General features: G+C 35.0%; 1 protein-coding gene across 1 annotated transcript in view; it reads left to right on the forward strand.

Moving 5' to 3' along the window:
* LOC106462632 (dihydrolipoyllysine-residue succinyltransferase component of 2-oxoglutarate dehydrogenase complex, mitochondrial-like) overlaps positions 1 to 21268 on the forward strand; it is an 86446-nt gene that overhangs the window by 60867 nt on the left and 4311 nt on the right. The window contains exons 11-13 of the mRNA XM_022389950.1: positions 894 to 913; positions 1241 to 1408; positions 2399 to 2542. Of these exons, the coding sequence (XP_022245658.1) occupies positions 894 to 913; positions 1241 to 1408; positions 2399 to 2533 (323 nt within the window). The 3' untranslated portion in view covers positions 2534 to 2542. The remainder of the gene's footprint in view (positions 1 to 893; positions 914 to 1240; positions 1409 to 2398; positions 2543 to 21268) is intronic.

Consider the following 21268-nt stretch of genomic DNA (forward strand, 5'->3'; position numbering starts at 1 on the left):
TATATATTAAGTCAGTTCCACTAAAGTTCTTATGTATCAAAATCTGACGTGTTCTAATAAAGATTATATATTAAGTCAGTTCCACTAAAGTTCTTATGTTTCAAAATCTGACGTGTTCTAATAGAGATTATATATTAAAAGTGTAAAAATAAATGACTCCATATAAGTTCTCCAAGTTTCTTCCTATCTATTTCATAATTTGTGAACTTGTTATTTCTATGCAGTCATAAAACTTTAGATAAACACACATTATTATCTTACGTTTGTTATTTTCACAGTTTACAAGCTTGTATTTTTCTACGTGATGTTGATTTACTTGTGGATTTAAATGTCTGTTATATTTATATTTTATTTAATGTGGGGGATTCATGTTAATAATCTGATCTGAAATTCGACTTGTTATTGTTTAATGTCAATGCAAGGTTTTATAAACATACAGTTTCCTTAAAATTGTTTTCACAAAATTTTGCTGTTTAACTTTATAAACTGAATGGGTTTCTGAGAGAAAATTAAGAAATTCCTGAAAGACTGAAGATAGTCATTGAGTTTTCACAATCTGTGAAAAATACAAGCTAACATAAAATATCAAATTGACTGGAATTTCTTTGTTAGTGCATATCCTGGAATCTACATAAATATAATAGTACTGTCAGCTGTATGTTCATGTAACTACTTTGCATGGTGTGGATGGATCTTCCCCAAATTTGGTATGGATCTTAATTTAGTTCAGTTTTGCTTTATGTGGTTTTTATGGGTATTTTTTGCCACTACTTTGCCCCCTGTATATGGATTTTTACTAAATTTGGTATGAAAGTTCATTAGGTCCATGGGGAGATACATATATATTTTGCAGTTTTTATGGGCATTTTTCACTACTACTCTGCTCCCTGTAGATGGACCTTTACCAAATTTGGTATGGAGGTTCACTAGGTCTATGGGGAGGTGCATACAAATTTTCAGTTTTGCATTTTTAACTTATTAGTATTTGGATTTAGGTGATCATGTTGGCTGCTAATCACTACAATGAATAAATTTGGTTTTATGAGCTGGATTTGTGCTTTTTTTAACTTTAACACATAATAAATCTGACTGTCATTTTTATTTTTAAGAATGAAGTTTCACTATAGTAGTTCATAAAATACAATTGATTTTGAAATTATTAAGGAACTAAATCAAGCTTGTAAAACCTGATCAGTCATCTTACTAGCACTTTGATATCTAAAGATGTTTTTATTTTCAGGCTAGGACAGGAACTTTAGCCATTGAAGATATGGATGGTGGAACCTTCACTATTAGCAATGGAGGGGTATTTGGATCCATATCAGGAACTCCCATTATAAACCCTCCACAATCGGCTATCTTAGGAATGCATGCTATTGTGGATCGACCTGTAGCCATCAAGGGGAAGGTACAAGTCAGAACATTTTCCTGACATGTATTTTAATGAATTTTAAGGCTGTAACCATTGTGATTGTTTTGAAAAAAGCATCTGTTGAAAATTATGTTTTCACTGTTCTCAACTTTTCATGATAAATGTTTTCAACCATTTATAAATAGCTGAAATCACAGCCACTATGTGACACATTTCTTCTGTGTTACTCAGCTGTTTCAGATTATTTTTGTATTAAGTAGCAAAAAGCTAGAAAAAACTCCAAAAAACATCACACATGAACCTTGTAGTGTTTTTGATGGACTTACAATACATGTCATAAAATATGAATAAAGTACTTGTTTGATGTTGATGCCAGTAAGGAGAGTTCAAAACACTATTTGAAAGGATAGATGTTAATTACTTTGAGTCAAGTCACTTATACATGTTTTGGTTGTTTTCTTATTTTAAAGCCAGCCAAATGTTTAATCATCTTTCGAAAAATCTGAAAGGATGCTAAGTCCATTACAAGTTATTAAATATGTCTGTATGTAAATCATGATTTCAACAAACTCTTTCAAAACATCAAATATTATGTCATATACTCGATATCAAGAAACATGAATATCATGTGATTTCAGTATGGGAATGATTGAATGGGGATAAGTGAAAACCATGTCATCCCTCTGTGGGAGTAGGTGTATACTATGAAACTTATGTGAATTTTGTACATGCATTTAAAAAATCCTAAAATTTGTTTTTAAGCTGGGATTCTTGGTTGATTAATATTTCAAGGATCCTACTGAAGTAAATGACATGAATGTAATCAATGTACGTGAAGAAATGTTTCTTTATAAATACATTATATTTATCAGTTATGTGAAATAAATGTAGTGAAGCAAAATTATTGGTATTATAAACATGTTTGATATCATCATGGCTAGTTCCTTATTTAGTTTTCAGGCAATTATTGCTGACTTTTAGTTTTTCAAAGCTTTCTTTGGGATTAACGTTTGTGCATTATCTCAGGTGGAGATTCGACCTATGATGAATGTTGCCTTAACTTATGACCACCGTTTAATTGATGGACGAGAAGCTGTGACATTTCTGAGAAAGGTGAAAGCTGCTGTGGAAGACCCTCGTGTAATTTTGTTAGATATTTAATCAATAGAGGTGAGATTAAAGTTGTATGATAATAAGTTAACTGTTAATGTCTGAATAAAAGATAAATTAGGAATTAACATTAGGTGACAAAAGTCCAATTAACAAACTCAGTTATCCATACATCAGCATTTAGAGCATCCCTGTGCGGCCTTTAAGTATACATGAAACAAGGTGTACAAAATCCCAAGAAAATATGAAAACCAGGAAAATGAATTTCTCACACAATTAGATACATATTACCAATAGAATTAAGTAATTCCATGTCAACCCAACCAATTCTTCCAGCTTGATCTTCTCCAATCTTACTTTACCCACTAAACTTATGAACAATATTTGTGGGATAATAGATTGATTTTTGTACAGAACTTCATTCTAATAGTGAGACATGATCATATACAACATTTAAGGTACAAGTGTATTTTAAATGTTGTACATGATCGTGTCTCACTGTTAAAAAAGGAAGGTTGTACAGAAATCATTTGATTATCCCACAAATAGCTGTTTCAAACTCTGATCTTGTTTAACTTTGATAGGCTATTAAGTCTCTGTAAGAGGAGCATTTGTGTAAAATTTCAGGTTATACCCTTCCAAGGGGAGGTCAAAATTTTGAAAATCTATAAAAAACAATCTGTACTTGTATAATTCATCAGAGATTAATGATTTTAGCTGCTTAAAATTTCAGCCAATATAACCAACTATAATTCTGAAATTATTTTACAGATCAATTAGATATATTCAGTAGTTTAGCCTGTTAAATGTGGCACTTTGTCCTCTCACTTACGTTGTCATAGGAACTTTCCCACACAGTTCCCACACTGTAAGTAACATGAAAAAGTCTGTCAAGAAAAGCGTAGAACAAGGGAACAGTATTAAAATTTTAAGAGAGAAAGGCTCTCAAACATGGACAGACTGTGACTTTGAACATCTGGGAAGGTAGGTGTTTGCTAATGTTTTTTTTTTCTCATATTCTTTCATGTGGTATACATTTGGCATGCCAGTGCTCTAATTTCATTACATCATATTCTTTCATGTGGTATACATTTGGCATGCCAGTGCTCTAATTTCATTACATCATATTCTTTCATGTGGTATACATTTGGCATGCCAGTGCTCTAATTTCATGACGTCATATTCTTTCATGTGGTATACATTTGGCATGCCAGTGCTCTAATTTCATGACGTCATATTCTTTCATGTGGTATACATTTGGCATGCCAGTGCTCTAATTTCATGACGTCATATTCTTTCATGTGGTATACATTTGCATGCCAGTGCTCTAATTTCATTACATTTCTATGGAAAAAAGTTAAAAATTAATTTTAAATATCAAGAGTTCATATTTATTTACATGTTTATTGGTCTAAACTGCAAAGGTATTTGGAATTATATGATCATATTAATAAACTGTCAGATAGGTAAAATATTTTGTGTGAAAATAATTGGCTATATATGTGTTATAGATGTTCTGGAATTTTAAAACTCATCTAACTTTGGCATAATAACTAAATCTTGTTTGCCTACCCTTATATAACAGCAAAAAATCACTGTGAACTGAAACTCTGATGTTGAAGGTAAATCATGTTGCAGGATTGATTGAGACGGAATTAAACATTTTCTTCTAACTAAAAGTCTTGAAAAGCAAACATGTATATATGGGAGAAGGAAAGTTGATCTCCTATTTTACAACAAATAACATAGCTGTCCGAGATGAATTATCTGTCATTTAAAAACATATTACTTGCATAGTGATCCAAAAATGTATAGTAAGGCATGTTCTGATGGCAGATCAAATGATTATGAAATGGCCACCATGTTTTTCTCACTCCTAGTACTTTAGGTAAATTGTCCTTAATGAATACTTACAAGTCCTGAACGTTTTGTACACTTGCTCTTTTCAGATTTTGTATGTTATTTATCACTAGATGGCAGTTATGTAAATTTATGATTAATGAAAGATTATTTCAGGATATGAAAAATGTAATTGTAAAAAATGCCATAAAACTGCAAAACACAAAATGTGAAACTGCAACTTTGCAAATATGTCCGCATGAACCCAATTAACATTTATGCCAAATTCAGTGAAGATCCATCAACTGGGGGTGAAGTATTGGTAAAAAAGGCAAAAATGCCTATAAAAAAACTGCGATCTTTGTGAAGCTCAGTGAACTAATGATGTAAATGTTCTAGTTTTTTTTTCCAGTGATGGTAATAAAAACAGCTAAATACAGTAATAGATTACTGTTCTTCCTAACTCAGTGCAAAACTTTTTTTCTTTTTCCTGAAAAAGTTTCTCTGAATGATTTGCAAACTGCAAAATACATGTGAAAGAGAACCATTCTAAAAAAGTACTTGTTGCGTATTAGTTTTTAAATTTCAACATTTTATTACATAGTTTAACATAAGCTGAACACTTACAAAGTTTAGAAACCTTTGACTGCTAGAAATACTCAGCATAAAAAGATGCTGCAAAAGCAAGCTAAGAAAATGGTTTTTCAAACTCTAAATAAAAACAATATTTTATAGAAAGTTTAGCTAATCAGTTTCTTCCTTTCAAAACATATTACCTTTAAAGGCTCACTTTGTTTAAGTTATTTTAATATGATAGATATGTATAGCAGAGTTAAAAACTGCTTTGTAGGCTTAAGAATTTAATAATATGAAAAACGTTTACATCTTCATAAAAATAGTTTTGTTTTAACTTACTGATTAATTATTATTGTAGTACAAGTTACAACTTTTGCAGTAAGTAAGATTTGTTTTTAGAACAGGTAAGACATTTTGATAACTGGTGCAATCATTCTCAAGTACACAAGTTTTCTAAAAACAAAACAACGAAGACATTTTGATAACTGGTGCGATCATTCTCAAGTACACAAGTTTTCTAAAAACAAAACAGGTAAGACATTTTGATAACTGGTGCGATCATTCTCAAGTACACAAGTTTTCTAAAAACAAAACAGGTGAGACATTTTGATAACTGGTGCGATTATTCTCAAGTTCACAAGTTTTTTAAAAACAAAACAACGAAGACATTTTGATAACTGGTGCAATCATTCTCAAGTACACAAGTTTTCTAAAAACAAAACAGGTAAGACATTTTGATAACTGGTGCGATCATTCTCACATACACAAGTGTTCTAAAAACAAATCATCCTTACTATAACATGTAATAAAATAATCTTCATAAAAAGTTGAATAAGAGTGATACAGCACATGATGTTTTCTTATGTGGTACACTTATAATAAGAGTTATATAATAATAGCTTTTGTTGATTCTGTTACCTAACAGACATTTTTGTTTCATTGAAATGACATTCAAAAAGTAATTATTTGAGAGAATAAGACAATGTTAAAAGATTTTGAAAATCATTTAACAAAAGTTGGATCTTATTTCTATGTGTAGAAAATACATAAGAAAATTCTGCTCATTATTCAGAAAAAGAAATATTTTACAGAAACTGGTTTGAAATAAAGTAGCTTGGACATTTGAGTGAGGAAAGTTATAAACACTATTTGGCCTTAATAAAATAATCATGAAAATAGTAGGAGGCAGCACTAATAGATTACCAATGGAAATTTGGAGAACTGCAGGTAATGTTTCTGCTACACAAGTATGAGGCAAGAATTAGAACAAGTTCTTCCAATAGCATCCAGTGGTTAAATTGGGATTTTGAAAAAGATGGAACTCCCTTTTGTAATTCACCCTGAAATTCCAGTCAGAAGACCAGGAATGCTAATGGCTTAAATTATGAAGAGGAAGATTACTGCTTGGGACTATTCTGCCTCAATTTAATCCCTGATTATATATACATAAAAGTCAGTTGATATGAAATAGTCACTCAGATGAATAGAAGTTAAGGATTTTAACAATCTGCAGTAGTAAGTTTACTTTCTTAATTTGTGATAACCAATACCTTAAAATAATGAGAGATTTTTGAGAACAATTTACATGAGAGATGAAAGAGTGTAAAAAATGCTGTGGCCTTTATTGTGCCCTATATGCATAACGTTTCAGCCCGTGAGGTTGCACTAATTCAAAACTAATTTTGTAATAAGTTAAAGAATCATTATAGTAGATATTGACAGTATGAAAAAGTTATGACCAAATTGTTTTTAGTATTTTAGTTATGTTTTTTTTTCTGTATCTTATTTAGTTGTTTTTTTTCTTATGTATCTTAAAGTATGACTTTATTATGAGTTGGGAACTTTTTTTACTTTTATCAAAGAAGTTGTAATTTTCCCCATAAATTTAACCTGAGTTTTTTGTTAAATAACAAAAAAGTTACATTCTGATATGATTAATTACCACTAGCCTTGAACTCCTACCTAATTCCACGTGGTTCAGCAGCATTTAAGTATACAAATTATTATGCAACACACCCTCCTGTCACAGCTGACTCTCTCTATCTGTGTAGTTGTACCCAATCTTCACTTCTCGATTTGGCAGGACAGTGTTAAGACTTAGTGTCTGATTTCAAAAAAAATTTTTAGTGCATTTTGAAAACATTCAGTTACTGATTTTTGCAATATCAAAGTTGGATTTCTTTATTTGATTGTGGACTCTATTTCTCAACCAATTACTGGTAGTCAGTCAATATTTTTGAATTCACAATTTACTATTATGACTACAATGGCTACTGACAGTACTGGTGTTTCACTGCTCGTGACGATGGCTGCAGGTGCATTGTTATTGGTGAAGGAAGTGTTGGCCACAGTTCATCGGGAGATGGCTTATTTCATGTGAGCCAAAGGATCTCCTGATCTACAAGCAATTCTGCCATTACCTGAGGACTTCGATCAGGATGATGCAGACTTGGACAGCCTCTCCCTATTCCTTTGCTGTGCAGGCACGTTCTCAGCCTGTTGAAGCACCTTGACTTCAATCACCATTTATAGATTTGATATCACAGGTATGTGTTTTATCTCTGTCACCCATGTCATTTGATCCTTCCCCTTCCTTATTAATTGCAACACCTAGTTCTGAGTTTTTCATTTCCTGATATTGGGTTCCATGCCAAATGTTTTGCAGATCAAGTATATGTGGGGGTTAGTATGATGTGTCCCTCACCTACTGCTGATGCACATGCATTTGCTTATCATCATTCAGACAACAATTGGATTCACTTCTTCCCCTTTGAGGTTTGGTTCCAATACTTCAGTGCATTTTTCTCGAGCATAATTTGCTTGCCTCCATTTCTCCCTCACAACATTCCTTCATTATTTGTCATCCATTTACCTGTTGTCCTAGGCTTTCTGTCATTTTCCCAAGAGTTTTTCAGTGGAAGCTTGTACCCTTCTACTCACCAACTTGTCTAGATTGTCTTTGTCAACCCTTTCCCTCCACATCTGGCTTCTCTGTTGCTGGGATTTCTTGGGTTGGGAGGCATTGTTGACACGTGCATCTTCCCCCAACTTCTCTGATAGATTTTCGATCAGCCCCTTTTCTGCGATCTACAATCTTTGGTGGGCTTCTGGATACTTTGGAGTCTCATATTGAATCCGGTAGATTGCACACATCCCTATCTTCCCTTACTTCCTGTTGTCCCAACTTTCTCCAGTTCTCCTTTCCCATCCTCCTCCTTCCTGGACCATGTCTACACATTGTTCCATTGTTCACCAATGCCCTGTACAATGTCAGCATTACAGGTGGCTACCCTATGGATTTGGGTCATGTGGGAGTCAGGCTAACTCTTTTCTCAGAAGTGTGGGAAAGTTTTACCACCACCCTTGAGTCATTTAAATTTTGTCAGAAGGACTTCATCATTTTCCTCACACCTCTCACCTTATCCCCTGTCCCAGTTCCCTTCCCTCCTATAGATTCTGTTTACCACCAGCAACACATAGAAGCAGTTCAACTCCTTATCAAGGGCACCATTGGACAGGTTTCTCCTGTGTGACCAGAGTTCTATTCCCGACTTTTTGTCATCCCCAAGAACACTGGTGATTGACATCATGTGATCAGTCGCTTCCTCAGTGTTCCTCATCATGAAATCCTAATTGTCTCTCAGATTGGCTTTTATTCCAGGATGTGGATGATAATATTCAACGTGTTTGGTGTTTATCTTCACATCCCTATTGCTTGGGCTTCACGTCATTTTCTACTTTTTTGTCCACGAGGATCTAATTTATTAATTTTGAGCTTTTTCTTTCATGCTGGCACTAACATCCTAAGCTTTCTATTAGGTGGTCCAGTCATTTGCCCAATTCTTTCATTCTCGCAGGCTCAATTTCTATCATTTTATGAATGATTGGCTCCTTCTGGCTCCCTCTTTCACAGAGTCTTCCTTACACACCCAACTTTTCCTCAGAGAAGCTGATTGGGTGGGTTGGTTTATCAAGGTGGAGAAGTCCTTTATCCACCTCACTCAATATCTTGTTCATCTAGAGGTGTTTTTCAACTCTCATCTCAGTTGAGCCCAGCTGTCTTCTCTTTGACTGTTATCCATGGAGTTTTTAGTTCAGCTTGCACTATCAGCACCTTTTTTCCTTGTGCAAGAGGTTCTGTCTGTTTTGGAGACTTGGGCATCACTGGAGGTTCTTATCCCTCTGATTTCCTATGGTGGTTAAACAGGAACAACATAACAGTGGGGGGTATCTATTTTTTCTACCTGCCCATATAGCCATGTCTTCATAGATACCTCGTTGTCTGGATGAGGTGAGTGCCACATTACAAAGGAGATCTTGGGCCACTAATCTCATAAGGAGTTATATCTTCACAACAACCTTTTGGTACTCCTTTCTGTTTATCAGGCAAGGGTTAATCATTTTCTGTCGGGCATGACAGTTGTCTCTTACTTCACCAGTCAAGGGGCATTCAATCCTGGTCCTTATTTCTTGCACTCTAGATCTCCTCTTCTGGTCTCACAGCCATCAAATTTATTTACTGGCTTGTCACATAATGAGTACCATCAATCTTGTTGCAGATTGTCTATCCTGTCCTGACAAGATTCTACCACCAGAGTGGTCTCTCGACCCCTAGGTATTCCAATGGCTATGTTCTCAGTTGTAGTTGCATTTGCCTCTGCTCTGAAGGCCAGACTTCCTCTTTTGGTCCCCAGTTCCACATCCTTTGGCTTTGACCCTGGATGTGTTCAGCCATGACTGGAAGGACCTTTCCTTTATGTATACCCTAGCAATCATCTTCTACCTCGAGTAATTTCTCTCATCCAGTTCACTTCATATCAGATCCTTCTTGTGACTCCTTTCTGGCCAACTCAACTGTGGTTTTGATCCCTGTCCATTCTCCAGGAACAGCCTCCATTACTTCGTTAGTCTGTATAGCATGGATTCTCCCATTCCTCTCCTTCCCTTCTTCAGATATCTCTTTTTCCATGGTTGTTTGACAAGGATCTATCCTTTTCAACCATTGCAGGGTACAGAGATACCCTGTCATCTCCCTTTCCTTTTTGCCATGTGTTTTCATCTCCAGTTATTTCCCTTCCTTCCATATCCCATATTTACTCCCTCACTAATCTGTCCTTTTCTCATGATATTTCTCGTATTACCCTTACCAGTTGGGTTCATCAGTTTATCTGTATTGTGTATACTTCTCTTTCTCCTGAATCTTGCAAATTGTTCTGTGTATCATCCCATCTGATCCATTACCTAACAATGTCCTTGGCTGCTCATTTCCTTCATTCTTTGGTGGAGATTATCCAGACTGACATGTGGACCACTCCTCACACTTTGGTGTCATGCTACTTGCACAATCTGGCAGTTTCCTGCTCAGCTGGATATCATCTTCCCCCTGCAGCCATTCTCCATATGTCTGTACAACCCCAGGTGATAACTTTTTTTTTTTTTATCAAGGGCCTACTTAACGTGTTATGGATTCTGCTCTGTGATGAGTGGTGCCTGTCCAGGTGTACTGATATCCAAAATCTGCACCATGAGATCTATAAAGTTTGTCATGCTCCCTGTAGAAATGGGGTGTTCCATAATACCACATGCAGGTTCTTTCTTGTGGTATATTGCAACACATATATGTTCCTACCAGACTGTACACTCATGGACTAACATGAGTAAACCAGAAAGAGATTGCTACCCATCTCTAATATTCCTTAGATTGCTGGAATTAGGAACAGTCTGCTTTTAAAAATAGCGTTTTGTGTCACCCATTGCACTTTCTCTGGTGATGTGTTCCAGTGAAGTATGAGAGTTCTGGGGTTTTATTCCAGATGTTATCAGTCTGGACTGGATTTTTCTATCTATTTTGCGGTACCCCCCTACCTCCTGGTTTTGGTTGGAGCTGGACTCAAATGTGAGTGGGCTGGAAACTTCCTACGGGAGAGTGGATGTTACATCCCCACTGTCGATTGGTTCTGAACTGGAATTGACCCTCCACATTACGTTTCCACCTTTCTGATGTCATTAGGATTTATTGTTCCAGGTTATGTTGGTTGAGGTTCTCAGGATGGAGGCTCCTTTTCCTTTCTGGTTCCTACACCTGAGGTGAATGGTTGAGGACCCTCCTCTGGCCAGTTGAGTTCCTCCTGGGGCCACAGAACTGGAATGGGATTGATCTCCCAATTACAGTCTTATGTGCCCTAGCTACTCTACACACATTACTTTTCATTTTGGATTTGGGGTTGTTCCACCCTTGGATAGCAACACAACACTAGTTGGCTCCCCTTGAGTGAAGAATATACCTGGTTCAGATGTGGTGTGGTCTCCCACAGGTGTGTTTCTTCTACATAGAGGTGGCACAATCCATGGGTGCTCTTCAGATGCTTTTGAAGTGTGCTCATCTAGGTAATTTTACACTATCCCCCCCCCCCTTGCTCAGTATAAGATTCTAACTGTAACTGTAAGTAATTGTCTCAGAACTTAATATTTTCCCACACTGAAAATATATTTCTGTTAGATAATTACCTCTTCTAACAATTCCCACCCACCCTTCCCACTTCTGTTGTTGTTTTTAGTGCCTAATCTCGAAGTGAAGCATGAGTTCAACTGCATACAGGGAGTCAGGTGCAGTAGAAGGGTGTGTCACACTTCTATTAGTGGATGGTTGTCACATGCTAATTTGCATACTTTTAAATGCAGCTGAACCACATATTGTACACATGGAATTAGGTGGGAATTCCAGGCTAGTGGCAAATGGAAATTTATGCACTGGAGGGTAGTCAAATCAAGAATAGCTGTAACTGTGAGAGGAGGTAAGTAATCTATCAGAAATATATTTTCAGTGTAGGAAAATATTAACTTTACTGTTATGAAGCTATTCACTCTGAAATTTATCAGACTACTGTATCTAATGAGTGAGGTATGAAATCTATTATTTCTCTATTCTAATGAGAAAGGATGAGATGTAATATCTTCAGTGATAGATTTGAATATAGAGTATAATAGAAATTAAATAAAGGATTTTTTGATAGTAGATAGGCTCATAGAAGGAAAATCATTATCTTGTGTAGTTCTAGCAATCTACATTTTCTGTTGAGAAACATGAGAATGCTAGTAAATATTTGAAATTTTGTACAAAATTTTTATTTTTTATAGACTTTGATGAATATGTTTTACAAATCAAGGATACATTTCTCTCATATAAGTGTTTGGGGAGTTTAATACAATAAAAAAATTATTCAGATTGCAAGAAACATGCAGATCTTATTTAAGATGCTAGTAATCTGTTCCAAGAAGTTTAGTTAAAAAGGGATCTTAAGAAATGTATAAAATCTGTGTGACAAGCGAGTTAAATAGGTATTTCAAAATCCCACAATAAATTAATATACATGGTTTGCATCTTGAATTTGGAGGGGGTGTTAAATGAAACACATACTAGGTCTTTTGTATGCAAAGCTGAAACATTTTTCTTAAATTGCTTCATAACAGTTGCTATAAATAAACTTCTAACTTGAATTAATACTTGAGACAATTGCATTTTTCTTGTAAAGTCCTTGTGTAAATTTGTATTCAACTTTTTTTATTGGCTATTCTGTGGTTTATTAGTTCAAACTGTTTTGATTGTTGAAATAGCCAGAGTAAGTAAATCAATAAGTAAATCATGATTTAAGGTCATATGAAAAGAAATAAGCAGTACTAAAAAATATTCTGAACCCAAAGTGACTTTTTTTACTGTTTATTTCTTTCATGTGTGTATTGACTGGTCTTGTGTAAAACAAATACTTAAACTGATTTAACAGCCAGGTTTATGTTCAAATTTGAGAGAACTGCACACACTACATTAATGGTATTGGATGCTGGAGATGTAAGAATAATTATAATAATATGAAATGATTAAATTTACTGGATTAGTTGCGAGCAGATATAATGATAATGTTAAGTGACTGGATTAGCGTGTAGTGAATATGATAGTAACTGAATCAGTTGATTGTGAGCCAGTTGATTCAGCACTGGAAAGTGATTACATATGCTAGATTAATAGTCAAAGGTTTTATAGAAACAAAATGATAATATTTCACTTGATGAGCAACAAATGGGTACTGTAGTGTAAGTAAATAAACTCATTGGATTAAGTGTTGTAGCATTGGGAAGTGGCTTCTTATGCTGGATTAGAGGCCAATAGAGTTAATAGAAGAAAGTGATTGCATACATTGGATTATCACCCATTTGATATAATGATTTAAGTCAGTAAATTCATTGGTTTATCAGTCAGTGGTTGTAGTAGTGTAAAGCAAGTTAATTATAAAGTAAATTAGTTCACTAGATTGAGCAGCCAGTTGGTCCAGTAGTGTAAAGTAATTTGGTAGATTTCGCTATGCTAAATAACTGCATATACTGGATTAGTGACTGATAGATTTAGTGGAAGTTGGTGATTGATTATTGGCCAGTTAGTGTAGTAATGTAAAGTGAGTGAATATGTTGGATTATGTACAGCAATTAGATTTAGTATAAGAAAAATGCTGCATACACTGGATTTGTGAAATAGACTTCTTACTACTAAGAGAGTACATGTAGGAAAATGAAGTAAGCAGACAAGATGTTTGTTATGTATGGCTAAAGAGTAATATGAACAAACAAGAAACTCGTTGAAGGTAAAGTCCTAGTAGTATTAAAATGTTTTTAGTAGTTTATTTTCTTTTTTATAGGGGCTGGTTGTACCAGTTATCAGAAATGTGGGAACTATGAATTATGCAGACATTGAGAAGGCCATTAATGAACTTGGAGAAAAGGTTTGTTTATATTCTGTATATATGAATTATTGCATTTTTGCTCATATTAAGAGCATTCAGTTACTTTCTCTGTGGTAGCTTGGCAATACTTTGGAATATACTTTTTCATTGAAACTGATAACAATACTTTAGCATAATACTTCCTTATTAGCAACATGCTGTTATACAATGTAAATTTCATTTAGTAAATGGTAATTTATGATAGAGTATACAAGTGAAAAATATGGATTTATTCTAATATAAATTAACTTTACATTCATGGGTGGGGTCAAAGCATGCGAGTAATGACCTTTTAACTCTTTCTTGATGGATCTTCCTGTGGTCAAAGGACATGTCATCGTGTTTGTAGACTTACATTCAAAATTTTATTGAACTATTTTATAAATGTACATCAATAAGTTTGGTATAAGTTGTAAATTATAATTCAATTATAAATTATAATTAAATTATAATTCAACCAGCATCTTTTCGAGGCAGTTCAGGATCTTCTATTCAAGGGCACTGTAGAACTGGTTGTTCCTACTTTTCAAATTTTTGTATTCCCATACTTTTGTAATCCCCAAAAAGACCGGGGATTGCCATCCCATTGTCGATCTCTCCTATCTGAACCATTATTTGGAACTTCCTCAATTCACCATGGAGTCTTTCCTGTCTCTTTGATGGGCTTTTACTCCAGGTCTTTAGATAACAAAGTTCGACATGTCAGATGCTTACCTCCATATTCCAATTTCCCCAGCATCCCACCATTATCTTTGCTTCATCAACAGGGACTGTACATATCAATTTTTGGCTGACCTTGAGTCCCTACATTTTTTGGCCTCTTCCATCAACATGCAGTTTCTTCTCAAGGAAGCTGTGCAGGTGGGTTGGCTGGTCAAGGTTGAGAAGTCCATTCTCACACCACTCCAATACCTCGTTCATCTTTGGGTATTCCTCAACTCTCATCTTAGTTGGGCCCAGTCTTCTCCCCTCCAACTGCATTTCATGGAGTTTGTGGTTCAGAAGGTGCAATCATTACCTTTTCTTCCTGCATAAGAGGTTCTTTCTCTTTGGGACTTGAGCTTCCTTGGAGGCTCTTATTCCCTTTAACCATGCCTACATGTGGTCTCTTCAGTGGGTCCTTCAGGATCAGTGTAACCTCCCCAGAAGTCCCCTTGGTTACCTGGTATCCCTTCCTCCTACCCTCCAGCCTGGTGGCTGAACAGAAACAACACAATGGCTGATGCCCCTCTTCCTCCTCCACAACTGGAGATGCATCTTTTTTTTATGGATGATTCTGTCGGACTGGGTGGTGTACTGTGACACCCAAGCAATGTCAGGCCATTGGTCTTCAGTCGATTTGAGTTTCCACATCAATATTCTTGAACTCCTGGGTGTTTATCGAGCAATGGATCATTTCTTGCTGGCTTTGAGGGTCAAAACAGTGATAATCCATTTCCACAAATCTTGACTGTTTTCTTTTATATCACTTGGCAAGGGAAAACCTGGTCGAGGTCATCGTGTCTTCACACAATCGACATGTTGTTCTGGGCCCACAGCCATCACATTCATTTGCTTGCTTGTCATATTTCGGGTGCTTTCAGTCTTGACACTTATTGGTTATCTTATCCCAACAAGGTTCTCCCTTCGACTTTAAGGTGGTTATGCACTTGGTTGGGTACTCTACAGCTGGACACGTTTGCCACCCATATGAATACCAAACTCTTTCTATTTTGTTCTTTTGATCCTCATCCTTCGGCTTTGTAATAGTGTCCGTCAGTCAGGATTGAACAGACCTCAACAGTTATACCTATTCCCCCCCATCCATCTTCTTCCCAGGTCCTTTCCATTATCCAAACCACTCTGTGTTGAGCCTTTTTATTGGCTCCATTCTGACTAGCTTACCTTTGCTACATCTACTTCTACCTTTTCAATTGTCACCACTGTTACCTCTTCCTCTCTCCCCTTCCCTTCTCTGTCAACCTCATTTGGTAGTACTTCATCCGTCTGTTCCTATCCTCCTCCTTCAAACGTGGCTTTTGTCCATTCCCTTATACAAGGTTCTGAACTTTCCACCTAGGTAGCATACATTTTTCCCACTCCATTTGCTCCTTGTCCTTGTACTAATGTAAGTGGCATATATTTCACTATTGGTCCATTCGTCAGGGATTTCTCTCCTTGTGTCCCTCACCATTCTGAATTTTTACCTGGCTTTTCTATAATGGTCTTTCTGTTTCAACGTTTGTGGTTATAGAACCACATTATTATCTACTATTTATTTTCCTGAATCTGCCTTGTTTTTCCTCTCTGTTATTTCATTCTATTTTATCTCCATCATCATCCTCGACCTACTCCCTTGACACATTGGGATCTTAATGTTGTCCTCCATGCCCTTTCTCTACCTCCATTTGAACCTTTGGCTTCCTGTTCCATGTACCACCTATCCTTGAAAACCTTTTTCCTCCTCCTGTTAGCTTGTGGACATCAAAGACCAAATGTGTTCACCATCAATGTCTATCTCATCCTTTACCACTGAACCTATGTTCTCCTTTATCCTGCTGTACATGATGGTCATGTTGCCTTCACTCGTATTTCCATTCCTTCCATATCACAGATATATTCCCATTCTGATCCCAATAGTCTCCTGTGTCCGGTCAGGGTAGTGAGGTGTTATGTGACTCGCACAGCTCCTTTCAATGGTTCCCATTTGTTTATGCATTGGTATCCTTCAGTTTCCCTCGACCTATCTCCTATTACCCTGACTGGTTGGGTGCTGCAACCTATTCCTCCTTGTCTCCTGACTCCCATTGCCTTTTAAATGTCTCTGCTCATCAGATTCATCACCTCACAATGTCTTTGGCTACTTGTCTTCATCATCCTTTGGACAAGATTATCCAGGCTGGCATGTGGACCTCACCTCATACTTTCATGTCACATTATCTGCATCATCTGGCAGTTTCCTTCTCAGCTGGATATTGTCTACCTTCTGTTGCCATTCTTCAATCACCAGTTCATCTTTGAGTTGGTGTCATTTTTCTTCTTTATTTCATAATACAGGGACCTCCTTGTATTTCTTTTTCGGATCCTGCTCTATGGTGAGTGGCGCCTGTCCAGGTATACTAATCCTTAAATCCACACTGTGCAATTGTTCTGTCACTAATGCTTACTGTTGAGATGGGGTGTTCCACAAGAACAGTTGTAGGTTCATCCTCATGATGGTTTGCTTCATAAATGTGTTTCTCCCAAACCATACACTCATGGACTAACATGAGTAAAGCAGAAGGGGAATTCTGTCCTACCTTGCCATTCTCTTGGTTTTACGAATCAGGTTTTGTCTGCTTTTCAAATTAAGGTTTCTTGGTCACCCATTGCACTTGCTTCAGTGATGCATCCCTCCAGACTCTCCAATGCATTTTTCCTCCTTTTCTTCTAGTTGAGTATGGGAGTCCTTACCATATACCAGCTCCTAACCACTTTGGTTGTGAACCACAGAGGCTTTCTCCCAAGTGTGTTGAATTCTACTCAGTTGAGAGTAGCGCAGTGGTATTCTGCTAGTGTAGGTGGCATGGGAACCCTCCTTCCTATCACTGCCTGGATGTTGGTTCCCAGGCAACTGATGTTGGTCGGAACCAGACCAGTCAAAGTAAGTTCTCCCACGTGAATGGGTTGGGAGCTTCCTTCTACCATGAGCTGTATGATACATTCCCAATGCTTTTGACTGGAATTGATACTTCATGTTACGTTTCCACCTTCCTATCATTGTCTACCAGAGCAGACAAGAACAGTCATGATCCGTCTAGAAACACACGACGTGTTACCAGCGTCACGTGACTTCCGTTGTCGTAATAATACCAAAGTTATTGGCATAGATTCATGAAATTTTGAATGCGAGTCAACAAACGAATGAAATGACATGGCCTTTCACCTGTGACCCGTCTCAAAAAAGTTAAGGTTTTGACAGTATATACCAGTCATTGATGTGGTTAGTTGTCTTTATGACCATTTTTTTGCAATTACTAACGAGTTATAAAGGAGCTTGGTAAATAGATAGCACACTTTCCCTTCTAATGAGAAGAACCATGATTGAATTCTGGCTTCTGCCACCACATATGGTTCTTCTAAGGACTTCCCAGCAGACTGAAGCACATAAGCATCTAAATTAACCCTCGTGTTACCAAACAGTGAACGATGAAAGATCACTAATATAGAACTTTGGTTTTTGATACATTTACATTGTTAGTTCACTGGGCTTCACAAAGATCTTAACACTCATGTGTAAACACATAGTGAGCAATGCAAGATCACTAATACTGTACTTTGGTTTATGATACATTTACATCATTAGTTCACTGAGCTTCACAAAGATCTTAAGCCTTTTGGTAAATAAATATTTATTTTGGTTGTCAAAATATACATGATTATAGAAATGAAAAACACGAGCAGGATTTGAATCTACACAAAAATTTCAACAGGTTTCAAATCCAATACCTTAATCAATTGGCCATAATGCTTTGGCAATAGTATAAGTTGATTATCTAAATTTCCTTACCAGTTAGTGTGGAGACTTGCAATATCATCATTATTTTAAGTTCTACAGGTTTAATTTCTCTATCAATGAAAATAAATAGAATTTTGCTTATTTCAAAAAAAAAAAGATTGAGTAGGACTTCCCTTACTAGAAATGAAATATTTTTCAAGCCTTAAACAAAAAATTCACTTAAATTTCTTACTGCTGAATTGTTTTCAAATGTAAATGTATAACAAAGCAGAATATAAGTGTGAAGAAAATGCACATTAACTTAATTTATTATATACTAAAAGTATAGTATGATTTTTGCATATCATATCAGTTATTTTTAAATAATTTTATGACATAAATTCTTACTTGATAGATATTTTTTCTGCAGCGTGCAAGATTTAAATTTCACGTAAAAAAATCCTCTGCAATTTGTAACATTTCTTAAATTTTTCAGTAAAATAATTAAAGTAATAATATCTGCTTAGCTACCAAAGTAAAGGCCCATAGGGTAAATGTTTAGGGAAATTATTGAGGGGGCTGAAACATATTTGAGCCCCCTTCTTCAACATTGGGAGGTTCTAGCCCCCTCACAGTTCCTAATGTTTGCTGTTGAATAATCCCATTTGTTCAAAGCAATGTGACTTTTAGGGATTTAAAATTGTACTTTTGTATATGAAAAAAGTAATAGTTCTGGTCCACAATGCATTTTCCAAAATTGAGACAGCTAATTAAGCAGACTATATATTTGTGATTAAGCCTTTTTTTAATGTTTTTTTAAGTTCATGTTTTTTGGGAGTTTTTTGAAAATTTGGGGCCTAACATTGTTCATCGTAGTGTACTTTTAGTATGAACTTCCAATTTTTTTGCCATTTCTTCTGTGTCTGTTCTTACATTTTACTTCTGGTTCAAGAAAATATTAGTAAACTCAAAAGGAAAATTTCAAATATTCTGTAGGTTCATTGCTGTAGTGCTTTATCATCAAATATGTCCTCCTTTGTTTTTCATTTCAGTTATTGATGATATAGAAATAGTATACAGGGACTATATTGATATTAGTGTAGCTGTGGCAACACCTAAGGTAAGCCAAAATATTATTCAGTTTCCTTTTATGTTATGCTTAGTCTTTTAAGTTCACAAAAACTCATTGTATAGAAATTAGTGTATTTGGTCATTAAAAGCTTTTATCTCTTCACAACATTCTTATATGTAAAAGGTGGAATTTGTTTGAACTTTAGAAACTTATTGTTTTTCACTAACAGAACCCTGATTTCTATGCAGCAGTTAAAATTAAGCAGCTAACAATTTGAAATGATCTACCATAGAATTGCTAATTATGCAGTGCTTATACAAACTAAAAGTTGTACATTGATTGTGTAGCAAAATTGTAAGTAATTCTACCCTTACCTAAAGTGAAAAACAAATTACGGTGGTAACATTTAAGAGTGTTAGACATAATTAATGCAGTTTCACCATCAACAGCAAGTTAACACTTATTTGTTATAAAATGGAAACAACAACCAGTCTTTGACTTTAAAAGTTTTTTGACAAATCATTAATCTGTCTATCCAATAAGCACCACTTGCCAAGCAACAAGAAACAGTCAGATTTATAAATCTGCTAACACTGACCTAGACTTCACTTTATTAAATCTAGAAATTTAAACTTTGATTGTGTAGTCAACTACTGATTATATTGGCAAACTGAAAAATATATGCAAAAAAGTCACAGCTGTGCAATCACATTAAACTCATGGTCCTACAGTTAATAATAATAATACAATGTAGATGCACTTTCTACGACGAGATAAACAGTTTTGAATAAAATGATGTTTACTTCTCTCTGTTCTGTTTTTGTACTTTAAAAATATTACTTGTATGCAAGTTATGAAGTGAACAACAAAACCACTGTTAAAAAATTATCAGAATGTATGTGAAGTGGTGATATAACTTATCACTTCAATTGTTATTCTCGTTTTAGCTGCTGGAGTTTATAAACATGCATAATGCTTGCCATCTCTTTGTATATTTGCTTGATTTTGTGATTTATTTGGCAACTTTAATTATATGAAATTAGATAGTTCTCATAAGTGATTCATAAGTTGTCAAGAAAAAAATCACAAACACAAAAAAAATAAACGTGAATTTATTAATGCTAATGTGAAAATATTTACCACAAAGAAACAGTATGCAATTATAGATCTGACTTTATTTTTTTCCCTTTTCTGACTTTACACTTTAATTTGTGCATACAAGACTATGATGTGCAAAATAACTGGCTTGTTTGTATGTAGAAAGGAAAGTTGAATCTTTACTTGTGGCTTTGAATTTGTTTTATGTTATAGTAGTTAGAGAACTTTAATATATATCATATAGAGAATTGTCTTTTATATTGTTGTAAAATAATTTTATATTATAAAATAAAACTAAAAATATATCAGGTGGAGTTACTGGAATATGAAAGGTGGTTTTTAAGTAACTACTTGTTCATTGCAAATAGGAAATAAGCACACATCAGGGCAATATCTTAACCACTTTTCTTTAGGTTTTGTCAAAGACATCTGGTATACTTCAGATACCTTATTGCAGTGCTGTTGGATTAAATTACAGCACTTTAAATTTGAAATTACAGCTATGTATACACATTTCTCATCTTCAATGGTCTATGTCATTTTTCAGGCTGTTTAGATGGTTATCATGTGATCTGTCCTTTAACTTTAGTGTAGTATTAGTGATCTTGCAGTGTTCACTGTGTGGTAACACGAAAATTTTTTTGTATAATATACATCAATATAAAAGTATACATGAACAAAAATAATTTAATTTAGATGTATTTATATACCATGCTTCATAACTTTTATAATGCCTTTTAAAATCTTCTTTACAATTCTTTTCTAGGAGTTGAAATAACCAAATCTTTCTTATGTCCAGATATGTATATCATGCATTAAAATTACATACTTATATCAATGGTAAATATTTCTATATTGATTGATCTAATTCTGGCCATAGAGTAAAGTAAGGCTGTATAAACCAAAAATTAGTTACATTATATTACTAGAAAACAGTAATATATAAAACATATAAATACTGCTTTGCTTAATAT

Source organism: Limulus polyphemus, unplaced genomic scaffold (genome assembly GCF_000517525.1).
Source record: "Limulus polyphemus unplaced genomic scaffold, Limulus_polyphemus-2.1.2 Scaffold1214, whole genome shotgun sequence".
Lineage (NCBI taxonomy): Eukaryota > Metazoa > Arthropoda > Merostomata > Xiphosura > Limulidae > Limulus > Limulus polyphemus.